The sequence below is a fragment of the Sus scrofa genome, chromosome 7 (genome assembly GCF_000003025.6).
Source record: "Sus scrofa isolate TJ Tabasco breed Duroc chromosome 7, Sscrofa11.1, whole genome shotgun sequence".
NCBI lineage: Eukaryota > Metazoa > Chordata > Mammalia > Artiodactyla > Suidae > Sus > Sus scrofa.
The window spans coordinates 46,762,771-46,781,382 of NC_010449.5; the positions used below are offsets into that span (position 1 = coordinate 46,762,771).

At 44.8% G+C, this 18,612-nt stretch overlaps 1 protein-coding gene across 3 annotated transcripts in view; it reads right to left on the bottom strand.

The window, feature by feature from the left end:
* The window catches only part of GCM1 (glial cells missing homolog 1), a 30,820-nt gene continuing 16,935 nt past the window's right edge, over positions 4,728 to 18,612 (bottom strand). For 2 of the 3 annotated variants that reach the window (XM_021098830.1, XM_021098829.1), the window contains exons 3-6: positions 10,907 to 11,159; positions 9,742 to 9,854; positions 8,208 to 8,330; positions 4,734 to 5,753 (exon numbers count right to left, since the gene is read on the bottom strand). In XM_021098830.1, coding sequence (XP_020954489.1) covers positions 5,022 to 5,753; positions 8,208 to 8,330; positions 9,742 to 9,854; positions 10,907 to 11,159 — 1,221 coding nt within the window. In that variant the 3' untranslated portion in view covers positions 4,734 to 5,021. Of the gene's footprint in view, positions 5,754 to 8,207; positions 8,331 to 9,741; positions 9,855 to 10,906; positions 11,495 to 18,612 lie in introns of those variants that run through there. The other variant, XM_001927486.7, reaches the window with a different exon arrangement.

The window sequence follows — 18,612 nt, forward strand, 5'->3', positions numbered from 1 at the left end:
ATGGATGTCTAAATTGAAAAGCAAGAGTTACCTGGTGTCCTAGCAGTTAAGGATCTGGTGTTGTCACTGCTGTGGTGTAGTTTTGATCCCGATCCCTGGCCTGGAATTTCTGCATGCTGTGGGCTTGGCCAAAAAAAAAAAAAAAAAAAAAAAAAAAAAGGCTGCTATCAACCTAATATCTCTCCAAATAAAAAATGTGTTCTAACTCAAAAAAAGAAAAAAGAAAATCAGATGTGTAAGCACGTGACCTAGTAGTATAGATGTAAGTTTGAGAAGGAACGGCTAGAAAAGTTAAAAAGTGGAATGTGGAGAAAGGACCTGGGAGTGGAAACGGCAGAGCAGAAATGGCTATTTGTAAAAGGTTTGGGGGGTGCCATAGGACCTTTCTTGCTTTTTTAGGTACATGTTCTTGCTTTGATAAATATCAAGATTGTTGTTTTCGGGAGTTCCTGTTGTGGCTTAGCAGAAACAAACCCCGACTAGTATACATGAGGATGCAGGTTCGATCCCTGGCCTCGCTCAGTGGGTGAAGGATCCAGCGTTGCCATGAGCTGTGTGGTGTAGGTCGCAGATGAAGCTTAGATCCCAAGTTGCTTTGGCTATGGCAAAGGCTGGCGGCTAAGGCTCTGATTGGACTCCTCCCTGGGAACTTCCACATGCCATAGGTATGACCCTAAAAACAAAAGCAAAAAAAAAAAATTGTCGTTTACTAGAGAAAATGTTTGGGAGTGCAGTGTGCCCAGTTTAGTGGGTGTGAAATGTCTGAAATACACAGAAAGCCTTGAACTAAATAGAAACTAAAGTTCCCGCCCAGGTAGTGGCTGTTTCTTGACTGCTCTCTGTACAGAGAGGACCCCCCCCCCGCCCCAGACCCAGGAGCCAATGCCCTTGGCCTCATCTCATAGCCTGCTCCACCCTAAGCCCGTTCTTTCCTTTTGCGGCCTTTGGAATATTTTGAAGAGCCTAATTTAAAGCTCCTTGGTGATGCTATGCCTGCCAGACAGTCCCTAATCTAAAAAATACTTTGGATTCTGTCATGTGAACTGGTATTCCATCAATTCCATCGATTCGAAATTCCATGTATGGTAGTGGGGGCAAATGTTAGGTTATTTTGGCCACTGCATTGGACTAGTAGAGACTAGCATTTTCAGGGTCCTTCACTTGGCTTTGTGAGTTACTTGGAGGTCACACGATCTGGGTGTAGATAGTAAGCTTTTAATATTTTTCAACTGAAGACCTAGTCCTTGTCCTCAGGGAACAGTAAGGCATCCTTGAAATGACTTGAATTCAAAGCCCTTGAAATTACTATGCTGATTGTGCACTGAAGGAAAGAATTTCTCTTCTCTGCAAAGATATAAACACATGTTGGATAAGCTGCCTGTTCAGATATTTGCAAAAGTGACCTTTCGACTTTGCCCCAACCCTTGGCTACAAGGGTTCTAGGTCTCTAACTGGTCGTTTAAACTCAAGGACCATGCAGGAGATGCGAACTCCTGGAGCTCTTCTAGTGGAGGTGAATTTCATCAGACACTTCTTTTTTAGACTTTTAAGCCAAAATATTTATTTATTTATTTATTTTTAGGGCCACACTCACGGCATGTGCAGGTTCCCAGGCTAATCGGAGCTACAGCTGCTAGCCTACACCACAGCCACAGCAACCCGGGATCTGAGCCATACCTGTGACCTACACCACAGCTCAGGGCAATGCCAGATCCTCAGCCCACTGAGAGAGGCCAGGGATCAAATTTGCAACCTCATGGTTCCTAGTTGGATTCATTTCTGCTGTGCCATGACAGGAACTCCCAGCCAAAATTTTTAGCAAGCAGAGACTCCTGTCTTAGAGCATGGAGGAGAGGCATTTTAGGTGACAATAAATAAATTTAATGCAGCAATGAAAAGAGCAAAGTACAGCTACACACAACACCATGATGATTCTTCAGGACACAATGTTAAACAGAAAAAGCAGATATGAGAGCATAGGCACGTGGGGAGGGGGACGACTAGAGTGTTCTTGTGACAATTTATCGAGCTGAGGCTATAGCTGTGTACTCTTCTGCATGTACATTATAGTTCAATACTTTTAAAATAGGACACCATGTAATTTTATTCATTGGCTTCTTCCCAAAAAGGCAAAATCAAACTATTGTTGAGTAACACATATAAAGGTAGTAAAACTATAGAAAGCCAGCCTAGTAATCACCTTCAGAATGCAGGAAGGGGCCTGTGATCAGGAGTGGGTGGGACTGGGGGCTTCAAGCAAGGCAACTTCTGAAGTGTCAGTAAGTTATATTTCATGGCCTAGTGCTTATATTTACTTTAAACTCTAATCTGAATACATATATTTTATGCACGTAGATAAAAGAGTTCAGAAGATTCAAACCAATATAAATGTTCATTATAGGGGACTGTTTAAATTAATTATAATACAGTCATATAAGGTATTTGGGGCCATTAAAAAGAGGCAGTGATCCTTTACCCTTATAGGGATCTGATGTCAAAATTGCGTCCTAAAATGACAAAAGTCATGTTAGAAATGAATCTAGGATGATACCATTTATATATATAGCTGTTCCCCACCCCCTCACCAAAGGCTTTGCTTTCTGTGGTTTCAATTACCCATGGTCAACAGCAGTCTGAAACACTAAATGGAAAGTTCCAGAAATAAACAACCCATAAGTTTTAAATCATGCATCTCGCTGAGTAGCATGAGGAACTCTGGCTCCACTGGGTTCCTCCCACTCAGGACGGGAATCATCCCTCTGTCTAGGGCCGCCACACTATAAAGGATCCCTGCCTGTTAGTCCCTTAGCCGCTATCTTGGTTATCAGATCCACTGCTGCAGTACCACAGTCCTTGTGTTCAAGTAATTTTTATCTTACTTAATAATGACCCCAAAGCACAAAAATGGTGATGCTGGCAATTCAGATATTCTCTTACTAAGCCTAATCTATAAATTAAACTTTACCATAGGCATGTATGTATATTGGGTTGGTACTAGCCAAGGTTTTAGGCATCCACTGGGGCTTTTAGAACATATGCCTGTGGATGGGTGTGGGGGTGGGGGTGGGAATACACTATGCAGAGACAATCTCTAATCTTTGGAAACTAGACGAGAAACTAGTCAAAGGTGCCTTAAGACAAGAGACTAGGAGCCAAATTTTATATCATATACCTTTGTTACCATTCAATTAGAAAAGATCATTTATTTTGAAAATATTTGCTTCTTGCATGGTTCTTTCCATATTTATGTCTAGGCTCACCTTTACTGCAAAGTACTTCAGCAAAAAAAAAAAAAAAAAAAAAAAAAAAAAAGAGGACCTGGCATTCAAACACAGTTGCCTGACCACGGCCATGTGAGCTACACAAGGACTTTTCTAAGCAAACATTTCTCAACCACATGTTTTGAACCTGGTGCTGAGTCAGGCACTGTAAGAATAAAGGTAAATGGGACAAAAATCTGAGCCCTTATGGACAGAGAAGACAATGAGGAGGAAGAAGGGAAGGAGAGACCATTTGGTGACAGGGAATGTCTCTTCATGCAGCCATTTAATTTTGCTGCTCTTTGTCCTTAGGCATTGGGATTGGGTCATATCCTTTATCTTGATGAGTTTTAGAAATCAACTAGAGGACACATGTTTTATAAACTCACCCCACATGTTTCCTACCAAAGTACTACCTACTTCAGTGGTAGTATCTTCGCCTTCCTCTCCTCCTTCATTCTGTTTCCAAGGAGGCATAGATGAGATCCTGGGCAGCTGGGCTTTCACATGTGTGCTGTTTGCCGTGATTCAAAAGATATTGAAAATGCAGCAGATCATGCAGCTGTGATGTTGAGAGTTCCAAATATTGTGGGGGGAAAAAGAGAGAGAGAGAGGGAGCAGAGGACATTTCCTGCCACAAGTTGGACAAGTTTTCAATCCTCATTGAGGATTACTCTAGTATTTTCGTATCCTGAGGACCACTCCAGTACTCCTGAGGACTATTCTAGTACTCCTAGAGTACTAGGATGGAGGAAGACAAGCCAACAGATCACTTCTGTGAAAAAAAGAAGTCTTGCCTTCTACTCATCATCATGATTCTAATTTATCTCTGGTTATGTTTTGAAAAACATAAGTTCATGTCGTGGCTCAGTGGTTAACGAATCTGACCAGGAACCATGAGGACATAGGTTCGATCTCTGGCCTTGCTCAGCGGGTTAAGGATCCGGCGTTGCCGTGAGCTGGAGTGTAGGTCACAGATGTGACTCAGGTCTGGCATTGCTGTGGCTGTGGCGTAGGCCGGCAGCTGTAGCTCTGATTGGACCCCTAGCCTGGGAACCTCCATATGCTGCAGGTGCAGCCCTAAAAAGAAAAAAGAAAGAAAGAAAAACTATCTCCTTTAATATAGCCACTTGAAAAGTGGCTATAAGAGATTTTGGTCAATTTCTCTCTCCCCCTCCAGTTTTGCTGAGATATAATGGACGTGTAACACTGTGTAAGTTTAAGGAATGCAGCATGATGCCCCAATATATGTATATACTGCAAGATGTTTGCCATGGTTAAGTTTGGTTAACACCCATCACCACACAGCTGCAGTTTTTTTCCCCTTGTGATAAGAACTTTTAAGATCTATTCTCTTCACAACTTTCACATACACAGTACAGCACAGTAATTAACTAGAGTCTCCAGGTTGTACATTATGTCTCAAAACTTACTCATCTTAAAATTTATCAAAAGTTTTCAATAGTATCAATAGTATTTCATTGTGTGTGTGTGTATATATATACATCCCATTGTATCCATTCATTGGTCTTAGGTTGTTTCCTTGCCTTGGCTACCGTAAATAACGCTGCAGTGAACACGGTGGTACAGCTATTTCCTCAGGATAGTGATCTCGTTTCCTGCGGATATATACCTCGAAATGGAAAGGCTGGATCATATGGTAGTTCTACTGTTAATTATTGAGGCGCCTCCATACTGTTTTCCATAATGGCAGCACCAAATGACATTCCCTCCAGCAGTGCACAAGGATTCCATTTGAGATCATCTCAGAGAACAGAGGTTTAGAAGCATTTCATTGTTGCAGTGATCCAAGCCCAGGTACCTCATTTCTTCATCCAAATTCCATTTGCTGCTCTTGCCAGGCAGAGAGTACTGGTGACAAGGCTGAGAGGTATAGGTGAGGAGAAAGGGCTCTTCCTGAGGTGAACGGCACGTGGTGGAAGGGTAGTAGCCGTTAAAATCCACAGGCACCTTCTCTTCATAAAGATCGCCCCCTTGATTTGGCCATAATGGGGGACAGCTTGTTTTGGCAGCTGGTGGTTCCATTGGGATCTGCTGGGGAAAGGGTTCTGAAGCGTTCTGGGGAGGGGAGAAGTCATAGGGCCAGCTGGTCAGAGCAAAAGGATAATTGGGGCAGCTGTTGTCATTCAGAGGATTTCTCTCCAAAGCCATGTTATCATTCCATGTTTGCGGATCACTGTAACCAAAGACCCCAGAGACAGGAAGCTGAAGCAGGTCTCGGTTGCTGGAGATCTGACCATCGGACAAACTGCATTTCTCGTAGAGCTGAGGGGCACCCAGGGGAGGAGTGGGGTCTGCCGGGTCGGTGGTGCCCCCCAAACCATAACTCTCGGAGAAGGATGAGCAATCATTCAGTGCCTTCTGCTGGGGAGTGTTCCCTATTAAATGTCCACTGTAACTACTCGGCAATTGAATGCCTTCCTGGAAAGACCGAGTTAAACTTTCCCAACTTGGTGTTTCACCTGGAAGAGGCTGGAAAGGAAAGAGACAAGCCCACATTAATAAGTGAAAGGGACACCACTACCCCAGGCAGCCACGAGTGACCTGGCACGAATAAGTGCTCTGTGGATTGTCCTCATTCCTGACATACTTAAAGCAGAAACACATACAGGGTTTTGCCCAAGCACACAAAACTTGGACGACATAAAGGCTGCTGCCATTTCGATGTGCAATCTTACCAACCAGGAAGGGCTGATTTGCCCTTTACTCAGACAGGAGTGTGTTGAAAATGTTTCACCGCAAACGCAAATCTGATCATCTAACTGCTCCTGTCAGAAAACTATAAGGGGCTATTTAAGAAAAATCAAACCACAGCTTCGAAGATTAATTTTATACTCAGGACAGCTCTCAGAGAACCTCTGATCATTTCCCTCTTGGACTTTTCTATCTTTTAGCACTGGGTGGATTCTAGGAGATCAGGGCTTTTTTTCTCAAGAGGCTCTGAATCATCTTGTTGAATCAGAAGACCTCTGGATTGGAGTTCCCGTTGTGGTTCAGGAACCATGAGGTTGCGGGTTCAATCCCTGGCCTTGCTCAGTGGGTTAAGGATCCAGTGTTGCCGTGAGCTGTGGTGTAGGTCGCAGATGCGGCTTGGATCCTACGTTGTTGTGATTCTGGCATAGGCCAGCGGCTACAGCTTCAATTCAACCCCTAGCCTGGGAACCTCCATACGCCACAGGAGCAGTCCTAGAAAAGGAAAAAAGAAAAAAAAAAAAAAAAAAAGAAGACCTCTGGATTATGAAGTGATAATTTTTTTCTTTTTTGGATGCCTGGAGGCATATGGAGTTCCTGGGCTAGCGATCAGATCTGAGCCACAGGTAGCAACCTATGCTATGGCAACATCAGATCCTTAACCCACTGTGCTGGGTCAAGGACTGAACCTGCATCCCAGCACCGCAGAGACACCAGTGATTCGGTTGCGCCACAGTGGGAACTCTGATAAATTTCATTTACAAATGGAGGAAGTAGATTGTCCTCCAGTTATTCACAGGGAAAGAATCTGGTGAGAATTAAGTTATTCTGTTATTTATGTCGAACTATCAATTCATAAGACGATGTGGCTGGAGAGACTGTGGCCCTCTAGGGTCAGTGGGAGGAAATGCCCTTCAGCTTCTCCCAGGGATGGGAGATGCGATAGGAGGGACCAGTCGTTGGGACTCAAGGGTTCATATTTCCCTACAACAGACTCAAATGACAATTTTTTTTCCTTAAAGTACTATAGAGCCTCCAGGAATGAACCAGCTCCATTTCTGTACTCCTGAAAAGAAATGTGGAGCACTGAACAGTAGAAGTATAGGAATTACTATCACTGGTGAGCAGATCAACCCACAAATCTAGAGTCTGATACCTCTAAAGCCATGGACTTCACAGCCCGGTCTGACTGCAGGAAGAGCCTCCATGGCCACACCCCCCATAACTACTGTTTTCAGAAACTGCCTGGCTATTTCACCTTGGTGGAGTATGCTACAAAAAGCACCTGCTTTAGTGAAGAATTAAAAAGTGTGAGGCTAGTATTTTGTGGAAATCATTTCATGTTGGTTCTATCAGAAATACAGAGTGCTGGAGTTCCCGTTGTGGAAAAGAACCTGATCAGTATTCATGAGGATGTGGGTTTGATCCCTGGCCTTGCTCCAGGGTTTAGGGATCTGGTGTTTATGAATCGTGGTGTAAGGTCTTAGATGCGGCTCGGATCCGTGTTGCTATGGCTGTGGTATAGGCCAGCAGTCGTAGCTCTGATTTGACCCCTAGCCTGGGAACGTCCATATGCCGAAGGTGCAGCCCTAAAAAAAAGCAAAAAAAAAAAAAAAAAAAAGAATAAGAAAAAGAAAAAAGAAATACAGAATGTCACGTATAGGTTAAGTACTAATACGAGTCTCTTTTTCATTGAAGTGGGAAAGATGACTCTGAAAGGATATGAACTTCATGGTTGAGGGCAGGCTACAAAGATGGGAGAAATTAGAAGAAAACCACAGATTTAGTATCTATGGCAGATGCTTGCTCAAAGGTGAGCCTGAAAGTATATGATTTAAAAAGTTTTTTAATTTTTAAATTTATTTTTATTGGTTTACAATGTTGTGTTAGTTTCAGGTGTATAGCACAGTGATTCATATATATATATATATTATATATATATACATATATATATATATATATAATACACATATTCTTTTTCAGATTCTTTTCCTTTATAAGTTATTACAGAGTATTGAGTTCCCTGTGCTACATAGTAGGTCTTGTTGGCTCTCTGTTTTATCTATATGAGTGTGTATATCTTTATCTCAAACTCCTAATTTATCCCTCCTTCTTCCCCAGGAAGGTACATGATTTGGGGCTTTCATCTGTAGGGAAGGGACAGGGAAATCTACTGCTGCCACCACAGGGGTGGCAAGTCACCGAACGTTTTAAAGAGGCATGGGGCAAGGTTACCTTGATTTCTGGGCCCTGCTTCAGCTTTGAGGAGGAAGCCGCCAAGTGTGTTTTCTTCACTGCTCTTCTTGCCTCGGCTTCCAGTTTGGTTTCTGGTTTTGGATGGTCATGTTCTCCCTTTGACTTAAAGAAGATGAAGCAGTGAGACACATAACTAGATACACCTCACAGTGTGTGAAGGTTTACCCTCCACCCTGCCATGGGAGTGGGTGCTGCTGCAATTGGCTCTTGTGACAAGACTGGAGAAGTTTTTTGTTTTTTGTTTTTGTTTTTGTTTTTGTTTTTGTTTTTTTTGGTCTTTTTGCCATTTCTTGGGCCGCTTCTGCGGCATATGGGAGGTTTCCAGGCCAGGGGTCTAATCGGAGTGTAGCTGCCAGCCTATGCCAGATCCACAGCCATGCAGGATCCGAGCCGCATCTGCAACCTACACCACAGCTCACGGCAACGCCAGATCCTTAACCCACTGAGCAAGGCCAGGGATTGAACCTGCAACCTCATGGTTCCTAGTCGGATTCGTTAACCACTGAGCCACGATGGGAACTCCAAGACTGGAAAAGTCTTTTAAGATCCTCCCAAGCTACCATGCACTTCCCTGCCTGCCCAGCTGCCTCTGCTTATGATGGTACCTCTCATCTACCTAGCAAAGTCACATTCATAGTGATAATAAGTAAGGCTGATTTTTTTTTTTTTTTTGGATGTGGGATCTCAGTTCCCAGACCAGGGATTGAACCCGGGCCACAGTGGTAAAAGCACCGAATCCCAACCACTAGACCACCAGGGATCTCCTGCAAGTAGCACTGATTACATTCTTTCTCATAGAATCTTCAGCCCAATGTTGTGAGGTCCCTACCAGTGTCATCATCCCCAGTTTACGGAGTAGGACATGGAGGCCTGGAAGGGTTACACCCCTTGGGTCACCTCTCTGATAAGCTGGGACTCAAAGTGTGCCAGAGGTGGCCGGGCCGAGAGCCAGTTGTTGGCCATTTAGGAACTTTGTGAGCTGGTGGTTGAAAACGGCTGGTGATCAGCCGTGAGGGGAATAGTTACCTGCTGGAAATTAACAGACCCTGCATATCAGGGTGTTTTCTTTAAAAGGCACAGATTCAAACCCAGGTAGTCCTCCTGTTGGAGGCCACTGTTTCCACCACCTCCCCGACGAGGCCTTCTTAGCACCACATTTTACAGAAAACTGGGGCTTAGGGGAGTTAGGCAACGTGTCCATGTTTACAGAGCCGGTGAAAAGTCAGAGCTGGGTCTGTGGAAGGCCTAGGCATGCCGAGGCCCGGCGATAGCCTGAACCTGATCAGATTACTGGCCACGGCCTCCCCCTCGGAGCCTGAGTCCGGGGCAGCTGCCCCCAGTCCTGGGCTCCAGCCCCTGGCTCCTCTCTCAAGGTGTGAGGTCCCCCAGAAAGGGCCTCAGGGAGGGGGCAGACTCCCCTCCACCTGTGCACCTCCTGGAGGAGACGAGCCTCCTCATGCTCTGTGCACAGTTCAGAATTCAAGAGAAAAGGAATCTTTAACTCAGATTCAACCTGGAAGAATATGAAGCGGCCGTCGTGCCTCCAGAAGTTAGTGACGGGAAAGCCCCCGTGGCCACGGCAGGGAATGAGCTTCAAGGGGCCATCACAGTTGGGACAGCGTTTCCCTGCAAAAGAGCAAAGGAAGGTGACTATGCTGAACTGAGCCAGGCCAGAGGAGCCCTGAGTTGCACGGCCCTGCTGGTTTCCAACTTGATTCCAGGATGGCAGAGAATGCACCAGGATCCAGTTTTACAGGCTGTCATCCACTGGGCACGGCGATCCCTGAGCCTAGCCTCCAAAGCAGCCCAAGTCCCAAGTCACTCTCTCAACAGGGTAGAGTAAGCAGTTGCCTACAGAGTGGGGTATTTTACAGGTCAGGGGAGAGCTCAAAAGAGGAAAAAAAAAAATCCCTCCCTCCTTATTTACTGATACTTGAAATTCTTTGCAGCAAAGAGGAAAAATTCTTTCACGTCACCATTAGAACAAAGGATCAAGGAACAAAACCACATGACGGAGAGAGATGGGCAGCTACCAAATTCTCACTAAAGTATAAATGACTGATACCAGATCCTGCCCTGAGAGCAAGCAAGTTTTGAAAACAAATTACAAAGAAAGAACATGAAGTAACTTGAGGTCTGAAGTGGGCAAGGCTCAGGGAATGCTGAATGCACCTCTTTCACAATCCGATGAATATGATAAAAAAAAAAGATGAACAATTATCTCAGCATGTGATTAAGGCATGAACCTAAATGACATGGAACTGGATCTAACCTCAGGTTCTGTCTCAGTTTCCACTCCAGATCAAAGCACTCAGTGAGATCATTTGGGAGGTGGGGGGGGGGCCATTCCCCCACAAAGATATCAGGTGGCAAGCCTGATAACACAACTTTTTCCTAAGCTTTAAGAGGTGCACTGGTGAATTAAACCCCTAGGTGATGTGTCCTCCTTTTAACAGCGGCCTGGAGTCAGGCACCTAAACCCAAGGGAGCAGTGTTATGAGTGGGTGCCCTGGGCGTGGAAGATCTTTGGGGCAGATACTCAGAGCCAAGGGGGGTTGGTTGATTCTCCTTAAAATGATCTACAGGAAAGGCTTTGGTCTCCACCACCCACCAGCGGAAGCTGAGCCCTTGGGATATGCGGGGATGTCATGACCCGTAGCGGCCGGAGACCCACTCACTCTGCTGCTTCTGCCGGGCTTTGTCGCAGATGGCGGGCCTCAGGTAGACCTTGCGGCCCTCAGGGGCCAAGCAATCGCGGCCGCACACCACCACGCCCAGACAGGACTTCTTGAGGATGCGGGAGTTGTGGTTGTTGGTGTTGCGCATGGCCCAGCTGCTCAGGTGCCGCTGTGCGCTCCGGTCCTCCGAGCTGTAGATGTGCTTCTCATAGGCATCTGGCCATTCCTGGAACCAGTCCGTCTTTTTCACATTCTGATCAAAACACAAAGAATATTTTAACAGTTTCAGCAGGAAAACACCACTGTGCGGAAAGGTGGTTTGGGCTCTCCAGAGCTGAGAGTGGGGCCTTTTGGCAAAGACCGAACTGGATTTCATTACAGGGAAAGCGCGAGACGCGGCCGGAGGCCACGTGACTGCTGGGTGCACCCACATCTGCTCGCTGGACCAGAAAGTGCTGGGATGCAGACAGCCCCTCTGAGTGCTACCCGATAATTTAGGGATAAGAGTGAGGACCCTTTCTCACTAAGAATGTTGGAGGGTGAAGTAACCTTGTCCTCTTTCGCAATGACTGTGGAGGGCACTGGGGCGGAGCAGGGAGATAATGCCGGTCAGGCTGTGGTTACCTCCGTAGGAAAGCGGAGGGTTTCTGCAAAGTGAACCGAGATAGGCAGAGGGAGAGTAGAGAGGCGCGTCTTTCCTCCCCGGTGAAGACTCTCTTTCCTTTGCTCTACTCTCATGTTCCTGCGAGTCCCACAGGGCGGAGGGGTGAGGAGGAGTTTGCTTTGCCTGGAAACTTCCATGTTCTCGCCCAGGTCTGGCACTGTTCCCTGCCGGTGAATAGTTAACTAAACTCAACCCTCCTTTAAGGACACAGGACCCTCAATCCTTATAGTATAAGTCGTTTGGCTTTTGGTGTCTCCATTTCTTCATCTGTGTAATGGGGATAATTAGACCTGACTACTTGGAGTGAGTCTGAGAATTAAATATGATCATATGTAAGGTGTAAGAAATACTCAGCAGGGCACCTAGCATGGAGGGAGTTCTGAATAAATGTTAGTCCCTGATGTTGTGGCTCACCCGGATGCCACATTTGACAGTCTTAGAGTGGGAAGCCTTAAGGGCTCTCCATGATCAAACTTAGACTGTGCCCAGCTCCCCAGCTTTCAGAGACCTGGCAGGGTATTAGAATATTTTTCATCAAGAAGATTCTGGAAGGTTAGGGTAGAAGATTCCAGCAGCTCCAGGAGGAGAGCTCAGGGCGCCTCTCCTTTGTTTCTGTAACAAGAAAACAGACTAAGATAGGAGAAAGGAAAGACAAATGTTTGAGAAGGAAAAAGGCAGACATCATTGGGATGGAAGGGAAGCTCAGGGAGGTGGGTGTCTCTCCAGTTAGGTTTCAAGTATAGACCACACAGAAGAACTTTGTAACCTGAGACACTGGGCAGTCCTCTGTTTCTGAAGCCTCATTTTGCTCTTCTCTAAAATGGGAACATAGTTTCGTGCTTCACAAAAGTACTGTGATGAGCAGATGTAAACTGTACATTTTTATAATTAATGATACTTGTCCTTTGAATTGAATTTCATGGGAACTGAGGTGGGTCTGTGAAATAGAAATGAGGAATTTGGAGTTCCTGTTGTGGCTTAGTGGTAACGAACCTAACTAGGATCTGTGAGGATGCAGGTTTGACTCCTGGCCTTGCTCAGGGGGTTAAGGATCCTGTGTTGCTGTGGCCGTGGTGTAGGCCAGCAGCTACAGCTCTGGAACTTCCATATGCAGCCTTATAAAAAAAGAAAGAAAAAAAAAAAGAGAGGTTTTAGGTACATGAGTGGTAGTACTTGTTAATAGTGAAGAGCTGGCACTGGTGAACTAAGGCCATGGGCCAAATCCAGCCTACTCCCTGTTTTTATAAATAAAGTTTTATTGGAACCCAGCTATGTTCATTCATTTAATGTTGCCTGTGGATAATTTCACACACCATGACAGAGTTCAGTGGTTGCAACAAAGACTATATGGCCTACAAAGCTTAAAGTATTTACTGTCTGAGCCTTCGCAGAGAGTTTGCCAACTCTTGGCCTGGGTGTGGACCTGAAGCAGTTCCTTGTCTCTTAGCACTTCTATCTCCTCTTTGAGATGGTGGCCACAGAAGCCCCTCCCTCACAGGGACGTTGTGAAAACTGAACAAGCTAATGCACACAAAACATTCAAAACACAGTGCTTCTTTGGCTACACAGTCACCAAGACATGGAAGCAACCTATATGTCCACTGACAGATGAATGGATAAAGAAGGTGTGATATATATACATACACAATGGAATATTACTCAGCCATAAAAAAGAATGAAGTGATGCCATTTGCAGCAACATGGATGGACCTAGAGATTATCATACTAAGTGAAAGAGAAAGACAAATATCATGTGATATCACTTATATATGGAACTGAAAATATGACACAAATGAATTTACAAAACAGAAATAGATTCACAGACATAAGAAACAAACTTATGGTTACCAAAAGGAAGGGGGGCAGGGATAAATTAAGAGTTTGGGATTAACATACATACACTACTAGGTATAAAATAGATAACCAACAACCAACTACTGTATAGCCCAAAGAACTATATTCAATATCTTATAATAATTTATAGTGGAAAAGAAAAAAAAAAAAAAGACCAAAATACTTGTGCCTGGCACATAGCAAGTTCCATATCAGTGCTGGCTGGTACTCTACCAGATCTGGGGCCACACGCACCAGCCATCATGGTTCAGGAGAAAAATGACCTCAGAGAGGTCATGTCATGCTTTAAACCTTGTTAATCCACAAGCAAGACAGGGTCTCTGCCCCTATAAAAGAAAAGCTTGATTGGTGCAACTCTTGTTCCCAACCTCCTTTCTCAGAGTGGTGACAACACTGGCCCTTCCATGCTGCCCTGTGGTGTGGGAAGGGGACACTTCTCCAGAAGAGAAAGGAGAAAGGGGGTTGGCGTCTGAAGGAGTGTCTCTGGTCCACCAGGCAGCACAGTCGCATTTCTAGGAGAGAGGTCTGGCCAGGCCAAGATACTGAATAAACTGTCTGCTTTTTCCAGTCCCTTCCCTCTCTCCCCCACTTCTCTGGAAATTCTGAGCTGGATAAGGCTCAATGCCTGGGGTGAGAAGACGTCAGGCAGCCCCTGGGGCAGTCCCATCTCCAGCTTTCTCCACCCTCCGCCTCTTCTCTTCCTTCTGACCTAAAGCTTTAATAATGCTCTTTTGTCTTCTGCCACAGACATGCCACAGAAAGCTTATATATGGGTATACACACACACACACAAACACACATATATATATGTTTGCTTTTTAGGGCTGCACCTGCAGCATATGGAATAAACACACACACACATACTTATATATGTTTTTTAGGGCTACACCTGCAGCATATGGAAGTTCCCAGGCTAGGGATCCAATCAGAGCTACAACTGCTGACCTATACCACAGGCACAGTAACATGGGCTCTGAGCCTCATCTGTGACCTACACCACAGCTCACGGCAACACCGGATCCTTAACAAACTGAGCGAGGCCAGGGATTGAACCCAGGTCCTCATGGATACTAGTTGGGTTCACTTCCGCTGTGCCACAACTGGAACTCCTGAAAGCATAATATTTTACCTTCAGAAATAATAAAAATGTAAGTTAAAACATTAAAATGTGGACCTTTAGTCATTTGGACTGCAGAAGTCTACGAGTGGATTTCAATTCAATTATATCCCATTATATTCCATTACAGTCAATTCAAAAATAAAGCACGGTTGTCAGGGCAGCAGAGACAAGGGTGAGGTGGATGGTTAAGAATCTGTCATTGTCACTGCTGTGGCTTGGGTTCGATTTCTGGCAGGAGAACCTGCACATGCTGTGGGCATGGCCAAAAAACAAAACAAAAACAAATAAAGCAAGGACTCTGGCCCCTAGAGGAAGAACTGACCTCCATTATCTTTTTTTTTTCTTTCTCCCTCTCAGTATAGTTTGATCTCCCTTTGAGGCTTCCTCTTGATGGATTATTTAGAAATATATTGCTTAGTTTCCCTGTATAAAAATAGATTTTCCTGTTGCCTTTTGCTGTAATTTCTAGCTTGAATCCACTGTAGTTGGCAAACTCCGTCTGTGCTTTTTATGATTTTTATATTGTTGCAGTTCAGTTTTAAGCTCACGCACGGTCTTTTAAACTTTTATTTTCCACATTCCCTTCACTGGTAGCCAAGTTTTCCAGTTCTGTTAATTATGCAATAATAATTTTGATGACGTACAACCTCGAGAAAATTACTGGGAATAAACGTATTCAAATCAAGATATTCGCCTGGCTATTTATTTATGACCAGTCTTTTGACCTGGATGCTTAGTGAGATTTTTGACATTTTTTGACCTTGAAATTAAGAGAAAATCCAGATTCCAGTAATGCAAAGAAGCACAGGTATCAGATGAATGATAGGGATCTCCTAAATTGAAGGCACTAGACAGTAAAATTTAAAAAGAAAGAATAATTATTTCTTAAGTTTCTTTAGCAAATCCCCACAAAAATATTTTCTTCTTTTCAGATTGTTTATTTTAATTTCTAACTTTTCATGAGTAACTCTTTGTTTTTCCTCTTGGTTAAGAAGTTTATAGTTTAAAGGGAATATTCTTAAGGTTTCCAACATGTAAATATAACGAATTTATATTTTATAATCTCATGGACAATACCATTGGGTGTTTAATGAATATTTGTGACTTCTGTTTGTAAGTTTTTTTTTTCCCTAAGGGACTTTATCCTCTAACTCACTCAAAATCTTGGAAACTCTGTGCAATCAGAATACCCTTCATCTTTCCCTTGTTCTAATTTATTGAACTACTTGTAGTTTTATTTTTTATTTTTTATTTTATTTTATTTTTTTTTTGTCTTTTTGCTATTTCTTTGGCCGCTCCCATGGCATATGGAGGTTACCAGGCTAGGGGTCGAATCGGAACTGCAGCCACTGGCCTACGCCAGAGCCACAGCAACACGGGATCCGAGCCGCGTCTGCATCCTACACCACAGCTCAGGGCAACGCCGGATCGTTAACCCACTGAGCAAGGGCAGGGACCGAACCTGAAACCTCATGGTTCCTAGTCGGATTCGTTAAACACTGCGTCACGACGGGAACTCCGAGACACTGCTTTCAAATTTTTTTTTTTTTTCCTTTTCTCTTTTCTGGGGCAGCACCCACGGCATATGGAGGTTCCCAGGCTAGGGGTCTAATCAGAGCTGTAGCTGCTGGCCTACCCCACAGCCACAGCAACTCGGGATCCCAGTCGCATCTTCGGCCTACACCACAGGTCACGGCAATGCCAGACCATTAACCTGCTGAGCAAGGCCAGGGATAGAACCTGAAACCTCATGGTTCCTAGTCAGATTCGTTAACCACTGAGCCACGACAGGAACTCCCTACTTGTAGTTTTAATAAGGTATCTTAAGAATTAAATACACACTATTACATAAAACTAATGAATTAAAATGAAAATTCTGAAATGAGGTATCAAAAGTATTTACATTATCATGTTATTATGTTAAAATTGATTTTCCCTTGGAATATAGTCCACTCTGATGTAAAGCAATTATCTGCAAGGTTTTCTTAATTCTTTTTCTTTTTTTTTTTTTGTTGTTGTTGTTGCTGTTGTTATTGTTGTTGTTGTTGTTGTTGCTATTTCTTGGGCCGCTGCCGCGGCATATGGAGGTTCCCAGGCTAGGGGTTGAATCGGAGCTGTAGCCACCGGCCTACGCCAGAGCCACAGCAACGCGGGATCCGAGCCGTGACTGCAACCTACACCACAGCTCACGGCAACGCCAGATCGTTAACCCACTGAACAAGGGCAGGGACCGAACCCGCAAGCTCATGGTTCCTAGTCGGATTCGTTAACCACTGCGCCACGACGGGAACTCCTCTTTTTCTTTTTTGTCTTTTTTTTTAGTACCACACAGGAGGTGTATGGAGGCTCCAGGCTAGGGGTCGAATGGGAGCTGTAGCCACCAGCCTACACCAGAGCCACAGCAACTCAGGATCTGAGCCTCATCTTTGACCTACACACAGCTTTCGGCAACCCTGGATCCTTAACCCACTGAGCAAGGCCAGGGATGGAACCGCATCCTCATGGATGCTAGTCAGGTTCTTAACTGAGCCGCAATGGGAACTCCTGCCAGTTTTTCTTTAATAAGAATAGTTTATTAATTCCTTATAAATAAATGCTTCCCAATAAAACAGGGCTAGCAAAGAGATACACATTAAAACAAATCAGAGAGAGGGAAAAACTTAGATTTACCTATGCAACACAGAAAAAAAAAAAATTCGACCAGCATTTTGACTTACCTTCAACATTTCAAGAATTTAGCTCTTTTGAGCCAGCTGGAAACCCAGCTCCAAGTGTTATCCAAGGGAGAAATACAATTCAACAAAATGCTTTTGAGTTAACTTAAAAATGACTCTTTTGGGAGTTCCCGTCGTGGCGCAGTGGTTAACGAATCCGACTAGGAACCATGAGGTTGCGGGTTCGGTCCCTGCCCTTGCTCAGTGGGTTAACGATCCGGCGTTGCCGTGAGCTGTGGTGTAGGTTGCAGACGCGGCTCGGATCCCGAGTTGCTGTGGCTCTGGCGTAGGCCGGTGGCTACAGCTCCGATTCAGCCCCTAGCCTGGGAACCTCCATATGCCGCGGGAGCGGCCCAAGAAATAGTAACAACAACAACAAAAGACAAAAAAAAAAAAAAAAAAGACTCTTTTGGCTAACCTGCAATTTCCTACCTCAGGTTCCTGCCTCAGATTCCAAACTCTGTCAGATCCCCTTCTTTTCTCCCTTTCCTTTCCAACTCTACCCAGCTCAGCAAGGGACCTTCTGAGGAGAGTCTTTGCTACTACAGATGCAGTAATGCTCCCATCCCCATCTCCCGGAAGCATAGGGTAGAGGAAGAATTCTGGTCCCAGTGCGACCCAATGCCCAATGGAGTCTATATAGATGGAGCTGTCCCATAGAGTTCAAATGACCTTGAGATGGAGGAGAAAGCTGGACATGGAGTTCCCTGGTGGCTCAGTGCATTAAGGACCTGGTGTTGTTACTGTTGTGGCACAGGTTTGATCCCTGGCCCGGGAACTTCCACAAGCCATGGGGGTGGCCAAAAAAAAAAAAAGAGGGCTGGACAAAAAGGACAAAGTCATGAGTGTTCCCTTCAGACCAACAACAACATGACCTGATCATGCAGTCAGGTAATAATTGACCAGAACTCCAGAATCTAGTTTACCCGTTAGCTCCCTCATGCCAAGACACATCTGATTACATTTATCTACATGAATTCACAGAATGAGCCCAAAGATTCTCCTCTGCTTGTAAGACAGAGGCAAAGGAAAATGCACTGCTTAAAATCATAATCCAGGAGTTCCCAATGTGGCGCAGTAGGTTAAGGATCCGGCATTGTCTCTGCAGTGGCTCAGGTCGCTGCTGAGGTGTGGGTTTGATCCCTAGCCTGGAAACTTCCATATGCTGTGGGTGTGGCAAAAAAACAAAAATTAAAAATTAAAAATAAATTTAAAAGGAGTTCCCGTCGTGGCGCAGCGGAAACGAATCCGACTAGGGACCGTAGGGTTATGGACTCTATCCCTGGCCTTGCTCAGTGGGTTAAGGATCCGGTGTTGCCGTGAGCTGTGGTGTAGGTTGCAGATGCAGCTCAGA